We start from the raw sequence: 8,403 nt of genomic DNA, 5'->3' as shown, positions 1-8,403 counted from the left end.
TGGAATAGCTTGTAATTACAACCAGCATTTCCTGTCTCCCCATTTTATAGGTTTCCCATCAATTAAAGGTATATAATATCTTCACTGAGAAGTAGACTCTGTACCAGATGGCACCCTATTCCCTATATTGGCCCTGGTCAAAAGTAGTGCACTAAATAGAGAATATGGTGCCATTTGGAACGCAGATCGAAACTATGCTGTAATTTATTCAACCACTACTATGACGTGTTTGTCAGGAAAATGCATGAAGAGCAAATCAAGAGAAGGGAAAAAAAACACAATGGTGGGAAGTGATGATTAAAGTTGCCTTTAAAAATCTATAGAATAAAATTAAAGAAATGCACAAAAATACTACAGTATTTTCCTCTGATCGGGGGAGTTGATTCAGATTGATGACATTTGTTAAAGTTTTGACTTTCAAAACCTTCCAGTACCTTATTTCTTTGCTCGCCTAGTCCTAATGCGGCATCGTCCACAAAGATGGGATCCCACATCGTGTCATACGCGTCAATTTCCCTCTGTTTCATTCTGGCATACAGAGCATCATCTCTCTGAACTACATTTCCCACCATCCACTGCAAGCATACAAAATCAGCACTGTTACCATGGAGAAATCGCAGCTTGCTGTCAGATGTTGTCAAATCCTGGTCTAACTAATAAAGATGTATTTTCATTGAACTGTGGTTGATAGATACACATGGATACACCAATGGGACATGGAGGTGTAGTAGAGCCCTWGTGCAGAGAGAACCCTGGTAAAGGACATCAAGTCAACAGTTGATCACAGAAGCATCACATTGACCTTGAGAGAAAGAATAGCCTGTGTTCTCCTACTGCATCCGACACCACATTACACCATCAACACAACCTCTCTAGAACCATCTGTCCCTACTCCCTTCCTATCCAGAGACACCTACCTTATTGGGGTCGGGTCGGAGTTTCTCGTTGTTGGCGACGGCTAGTTTCTCGGCGGCCCTCTTCTGCCTCTGGGGCCCACGTCCAAAGAAGATGTAATTGACGAAGGCGTACTCCAGCAGGGCCAGGAAGACGAACACAAAGCAGCCCATCAGGTACATGTCTATGGCCTTGACGTAAGGTATCTTAGGAAGAGTCTCTCTCAGATGGGTGTTGATGGTGGTCATGGTCAACACCGTAGTGATACCTGGAGATCACATTTGACCTTTACAATCACAGCATTCACCAAAATAATGTTATAAACAAGTAATTCAGAGCCTATCAGCTTTATAATAGTTATCAAAAAACACCGGAGATCATTGGAAAGAGAATTTAGTCGTAAACAAACAATTAAAATGACTAATCACCAAACTAGTGTTTTCAACGTTTACTGTCCTCATCTGCTGCCCAGAATATAAACAGTTCTTCATTATTGTTTAAAAGCAATTGTGCTTTCAATCGAATCAAAATACCCTAAACGTGAAATGGGTGTCAGGTGTGTGTATTCAAAGGAGATGAAATCAGCTTCAGTTTAGATCTGATTCTGTATGTGATAAAGAACCAGAATAATCCTGTGTCCTCCTGGTACAGGGTCGGGAAACAGCCAACAGGGATGTGAGGAGTAAACAAGTCCATAGTAGTGTAGTAGTTTGGCACCTTTACAGACCTAATGAACCTAYACGGACATATAGATCCTCATTCTACAGACCTAATGATCCTATACGGACAGATGATTCCTCATTCTACAGACCTAATGAACCCATACGGACAGATGATTCCTCATTCTACAGACCTAATGATCCATTACGGACAGATGATTCCTCATTCTACAGACCTAATGAACCATACGGACAGATGGTCCTCATTCTACAGACCTAATGATCCTATACGGACAGATGATTCCTCATTCTACAGACCTAATGAATCCATACGGACAGATGGTTCCTCATTCTACAGACCTAATGATCCTATACGACAGATGATTCCTCATTCTACAGACCTAATGAATCCATACGGACAGATGATTCCTCATTCTACAGACCTAATGAATCTATACGGACAGATGATGTCCTCATTCTCCAGACCTAATGAACCGATACGGACAGATGGTTCCTCATTCTCCAGACCTAATGAATCCATACGGACAGATGGTTCCTCATTCTCCWGACCTAATGAATCCATACGGACAGATGGTTCCTCATTCCCCAACATCTACATGACACTTCCGCCTAGCTGTGTATGGGCACACGTGTGGGGGTATGTTTGTGTGTGTTCATTCATGTACTGTAAGTGTATGTGTGTGTGTATGCGTTCATGTGTGTGTGCTTGCGTGCGTGTGTAGGTGTATGTGAGTGTTGAGTCTCTGTCCAAATTCCAGGGGACCAACCAAAGGGTTCAGGAATCAAATCAAATCAAATCAAAAATGTTATTTGTCACATGCGCCGAACAAGTGCAGTATACCGTACGTGTTGAACGATAAGCTGTAGTCAATGAATAGCGTTCTCACATACGTAGGTGTTCCTTTTGTCCAGGTGGGAAAGGGCAGTGTGGAGTGCAATAGAGATTGCATCATCTGTGGATCTGTTGGGGCAGTATGCAAATTGGAGTGGGTCTAGGGTATCTGGGAGGATGCTGTTGATGTGAGCCATGACCAGCCTTTCAAAGCACTTCATGGCTMCAGACGTGAGTGCTACGGGGCGGTAATCATTTAGGCAGGTTACCTTCGCTTCCTTGGGAACAGGGACTATGGTGGTCTGCTTGAAACATGTAGGTATTACAGACTTGGTCAGGGACAGGTTGAAAATGTCAGTGAAGACACTTGCCAGTTGGTCAGCGCATGATCAGAGTACAGTACACGTCCTGGTAATCCTTCTGTTCCGTGGCCATGTGAATGTTGACCTGTTTAAAGGTCTTACTCACATCGGCTATGGAGAGCGTGATCACACAGTCGTCTGGAACAGCTGGTKCTCTCATGCRTGCTTCAGTGTTGCTTGCCTCGAAGCGAGGCATTTAGCTCGTCTGGTAGGCTCGTGTCACTGGACAGCTCAAGGCTGTGCTTCCCTTTGTAGTCCATAATAGTTTGCAAGCCCTGCCTCATCCGACGAGTGTCGGAGCCGGTGTAGTAGGATTCAATCTTAGTCCTGTATTGACGCTTTTCCTGTTTGATGGTTCGTCAGAGGGCATAGTGGGATTTGTTATAAGTTTCTGGGTTTGAGTCCCGCTAATTGAAAGTGGCAGCTCTACCCTTTAGCTCAGTGTGGATGTTGCCTGTAATCCATGGCTTCTGGTTGAGGTATGACATCATTGAGGCACTTATTGATGAAGCCAGTGACTGATGTGGTGTACTCCTCAATGCCATCGGAAAAATCCCGAAATATATTCCAGTCTGTGCTAAACAGTCCTGTAGCTTAGGGTCTGTGTCATCTGACCACTTCCTTATTGACTGGTCCTTCCTGCTTTAGTTATTTGCTTGTAAGCAGGAATCAGGAGGATAGAATTGTGGTCAGATTTGCCAAATTGAGAGTGAGGGAGAGCTTTGTACGTGTCTATGTGTGTGGAGTCAAGTTTGTTTAGAATTTTTTTCCCTCTGGTTGCACATTTAACATGCTGGTAGAAACTAGGCAAAACGGATTTCAGTTTCCCTGCATTAAAGTCCCYGGCCACTAGGAGCGCCACCTCTGGATGAGCATTTTCTTGTTTGTTTATGGCCTTATACAGCTCGCTCGTTGTCTTAGCGCCAGCATCGGTTGTGGTGATAAATTTCATAGCTACGAAAAATATAGATTTCAACTCTCTTGGTAAATAGTGTAGTCTACAGCTTATCATGAGATACTTTACCTCAGGTGAGGAAAACCTTGAGACTTCCTTAATATTAGATTTCTTGCACCAGCTGTTATTTACAAATAGACACAGACCACCACCCCTTATCTTACTGGAGGCAGCTGTACTGTCTTGCCGATGGAGCAAAAACCCAGCCAGCTGTATGTTATCCATGTAGTCATTCAGCCACGACTCAGTGAAACATAAAATATGACCGTTTTTAATGTCCCATTGGTAGGATAGTCTTGATAGGAGCTCATCCATTTTGTTATCCAATGATTGCACGTTGGCTAATAGGACTAGAGGGGGATTACTCACTCGTCGTTGGATCCTTACAAAGGCACCCCGACCTACGTCCCCAATATCTCTGTCTCTTCTTCATGCGAATGACGGGGATTCGGGCCTTGTCCGGTTTCTGAAGTAAATCCTTGACTCGTTAAAGAAAATGTTTTGTCCAGTACGAGGTGAGTAATGGCTGTCCTGATATCCAGAGGCTMTTTTCAGTCATAAGAGATGGTGGCAGAAAAACAATATGTAAAAAATAAGTTACAAATATCGTGAAAAAACACGCACAAAAGCACAATTGGTTAGGAGCCCGTAAAACGGAAGACATCTCCTCCGGCGCCATCATATATATATCATATATGCGTCTGTAGACAAAAGAAGCAGCCCAGTGTGATACCCCCTTTAACACCTTATTCCCTACAAAGCAGTAGTGCACTACTTTTTTTTACCAGAGCCCTATGGGTAGTGCACTACTTTTTTTACCAGAGCCCTATGGGTAGTGCACTACTTTTTTTTACCAGAGCCCTATGGTAGTGCACTATATAGGAATGGGTGTAATTTGGGATGCAGCCCTGGTATTAGTCACAGCACGATTCACCTGTGTTATTAGGCCCAATACACCCATTGTGTTTGATAATTAGTCATCTTTGTTATTAGGCCAATACACCCATTGTGTTCGATACGTTACATTTCTACGTTATATACCCATTGTGTTCGATACGTTAGATTTCTGCTTATAATCTGCATTTGGTCAGATTCATAGATATTATACGTAACTCTTCCATCCATCGCCACGCAGTCACACAGCTAACTACGCCTGTACATGCTGCTTTCTCCATGGCCTCTGATACCATTGTAGCTAGAATTAAAACATACACAGGGCTCATGTTCAGGACTGGGCTCATATTCAGGACAGGGCTCTGTTCAGGACAGGGCTCATGTTCAGGACAGGGCTCATGTTCACCAGGCTCATGTTCAAACTGGTCATTTCAGCTAGCTCAGTTCAGACAGGGCTCATGTCAGTACAGGGCAGTTCAGACAGGCTCATGTTCAGACAGGACTGGGCTCATGTTCAGACAGGCTCATGTTCAAGACTGGATCATGTTTCAGGACTAGGCTCATGTTCAGGACAGGGCTCATTCAGACAGGCTCATGTTCAAGAGCTCATGTTCAACAGGCTCATGTTCAGACAGGCTCAGTAAGCTCATGTTCAGGACAGGCTCATGTTCAGGACAGGGCTCATGTTCAGGACAGGGCTCATGTTCGAGCCAGGACGGGCTCATGTTCAGGACAGGGCTCATGTTCAGGACAGGGCTCATGTTCAGGACAGCTCATTCAGGACAGGGCTCATGTTCAGGACAGGGCTCATGTTCAGGACTGGCTCATGTTCAGGACAGGGCTCATGTTCAGGACAGGGCTCATGTTCAGGACTGGGCTCATGTTCAGGACTGGGCTCATGTTGCAGGACTGGGCTCATTTCAGGACAGGGCTCATGTTCAGGACAGGGCTCATGTTCAGACAGGGCTCATTCCAGGACTGGGCTCAATGTTTCAGGACGGGCTCATGTTCAGAGTCGCTCATGTTCAGGACAGCTCATGTTCAGACTGGCTCATGTTCAGGACAGGCTCTGTTCAGACAGGCCATGTCAGGACTGCTCATGTTCAGGACTGGCTCATTTGCAGACTGGCTCATGTCAGGACAGGCTCCATGTTCAGACTGGCTCATGTCAGAGGTACCATGTTCAGGACAGGCTCATGTTCAGGACTGGCGGTCATGTCAGGACAGGCTCATGTTCAGGACAGGGCTCATGTCTAGGACTGGCTCATGTTCAGGACTGGGCTCATGTGCAGGACTGGGCTCATGTTCAGGACAGGCTCATGTTCAGGGATGGCTCATGTTCAGGACTGGGCTCATGTTCAGGACTGGGCTCATGTTCAGGACAGGGCTCATGTTCAGGACAGGGCTATATGAAACCTGGACATCGGGGATATATTCAGCTATTTAAATCTGGACATCGGGGATATATTCAGCTATTTAAACCTGGACATCGGRGATATATTCAGCTATTTAAATCTGGACATCGGGRATAGATAAACCAGTCAGGTGAATATTTAGGCATCATGGTTTACACATCAGAAAGACAGACAGACAGAGCAAGTCAACCAGCCAGCCAGCCAATTAACCAGACAGCCAACCAACTAGCCAGCCAATTAACCAGACAGCCAACCAACTAGCCAGCCAATCAACCAGCATAAGAGAAAAGCTCATCAGAAAAAACAGCAAACAGGATCCAGTTCCACCTGACAATCACCTGACAATCACCTGACACAGGTCAGTGGACTAAGGCATTAATTTTAACCTTATCCTGGCTAATAACCCTGGTTTCACAAATCCTTCACAGTACTTATATAATTGTCATTAGATAGCAATACGATCAAGGTGCAAGGAGTATATGTAATTACTATCGTATCTGGTTTAGGGCAGAATAATAATGCTCCGTTTCTTTCTTTTATATGTCACCCATGAACAACAATGCCTATTTTACATGACATTTCAAAACAATGYGAACGCTATGACACCAATGTTTGTAAATATGGCTATACTGTATAAGTTTAATTGTATTGATTTGATTGACTGATGAATCTCGATGGCTTTATTGATCGATCGTTGGGCAATCTTACCCAGGGCCACTCTGGCAGCGGAGGCATCATAGTTGATCCAGAAGGAGACCCAAGACAGGATGGTGATCAGGATCGAGGGCATGTAGGTCTGGAGGATAAAGTAGCCGATGTTCCTCTTTAGCTTGAAGCTCAGTGACAGGCGGGGGTAGGAACCTGCATGGAGGAATASAGACAGAACTGTATTTATTTTTTATTTTGCTTTATTTAACCAGGTAAACCATTGAGAATACATAGTATTGTACAATAATGACCTGAAGTGGAGGGAATCAGAACTCTAAAGCATAGAAAGGTAATATACAGAATATCTGTGTATCAACTCCTGAAAATCGACAGTATAACCATAGATATACATAGGTATACTGTATCAAAATGGCCCCCACTGTGTACCTGTAGAGAAGACCACGTTCTTGGAGACCAGTTTGTAGTCCACGATGGAGAACTGAGGCAGTTCTATTCTCTCCACCCCAGACACGGCTCCATCTCCCCCTCGCCAGTAGAACTCAATGTCATCAGTGGTATAGCCATCTGCAGGGGACAAACACAGGTACTAGAGTCTTAGAATACATACCAAACTAACCTAGTGGGCCAAAATGGGAGCTATGGTCAATGTCAAAAGACAGGGAAATGAGGCTCTCGCACATGTTGAGCTGACATCTGTTTTTACTCAAAGGTTCTATTCTTGGTCCTGTAATGCTTACTATTTACATTATTTATATTCTGGTTTGTCAAATGCTACTAGAGAACATAATGGTAGGTTTAATAATACATACAATTAGAGATGGAGATTACAGAGGACATTTCAGGGGACCAAGAACTGTCAGCTAACTGGGTAGATCCTCTGTTCACCTTCTGTTGTGATAACTCTTCTGTTGTGATAACTCTTCTGTTGTGATAACCCTTCTGTTGTGATAACTCTTCTGTTGTGATAACCCTTCTGTTGTGATAACCCTTCTGTTTTGATAACCCTTCTGTTGTGATAACTCTTCTGTTGTGATAACCCTTCTGTTGTGATAACCCTTCTGTTGTGATAACTTACATACAATTCTTACGAGGATGGAGATTACAGATGGACATTTAGGGGGACGGAATAAAGAACACACCTGTTCATGCTGCAACTTGGGGGGCTGAAGATCTCTGTTGTCACTCTTTTCTGGTTTGTGAATGAAGGCTCTTCTTAGTTGTGGGATACATCTTGGGTTGTGATAACCCTTCTGTGTGATAACTCTTCTGTTGTTGTGATAGACCCTTCTGTTGTGATAACCTTCTGTTTTGATAACCACTTCTGTGATGTCTGGAATAACTATCTGTCTGTTGTGATAACCCTTACTGTGGATAACTTGTGTGATAATCCTTCTGTTGTTGAATTACCTCTTCTGTAGTGATACACTTCTGTTTGTGATACTTCCTCTTCATGTTTAGTGATGAACCTATTTGGTTGTGACTAACCTGTTTCGAATCTCTGTTGATAACCCTTCTGCAAACTCTTACTGTTGTGATACCGTGTTTCTGTTGTGATAACTTCTATGAGTACTACTCCTTGTCTGTTTTATACAGCCTTTCTGTTGTGATAAGCCTTTTTTGTGATAATCTTCTGTTGTGCGATAACGCCGTCTAGTTGTGATAGGACTCTTCTGTGGTGACGATAATCTTCTGTTTTGATACC

The 8,403-nt window shown here is 43.8% G+C and overlaps 1 protein-coding gene across 1 annotated transcript in view; it reads right to left on the bottom strand.

The window, feature by feature from the left end:
• LOC111965587 (gamma-aminobutyric acid receptor subunit beta-2-like) overlaps positions 1-8,403 on the bottom strand; it is a 51,593-nt gene that overhangs the window by 16,048 nt on the left and 27,142 nt on the right. Inside the window, exons 2-5 of the mRNA XM_070444165.1 lie at positions 7,128-7,265; positions 6,741-6,893; positions 918-1,162; positions 435-575 (exon numbers count right to left, since the gene is read on the bottom strand). Of these exons, the coding sequence (XP_070300266.1) occupies positions 435-575; positions 918-1,162; positions 6,741-6,893; positions 7,128-7,265 (677 nt within the window). The remainder of the gene's footprint in view (positions 1-434; positions 576-917; positions 1,163-6,740; positions 6,894-7,127; positions 7,266-8,403) is intronic.

This window comes from Salvelinus sp. IW2-2015, linkage group LG6.2 (genome assembly GCF_002910315.2).
Source record: "Salvelinus sp. IW2-2015 linkage group LG6.2, ASM291031v2, whole genome shotgun sequence".
NCBI classification, from domain to species: domain Eukaryota; kingdom Metazoa; phylum Chordata; class Actinopteri; order Salmoniformes; family Salmonidae; genus Salvelinus; species Salvelinus sp. IW2-2015.
The sequence above is the reverse complement of the archived record's forward strand: the minus strand, read 5'-3'. Positions and strand labels throughout refer to the sequence as shown.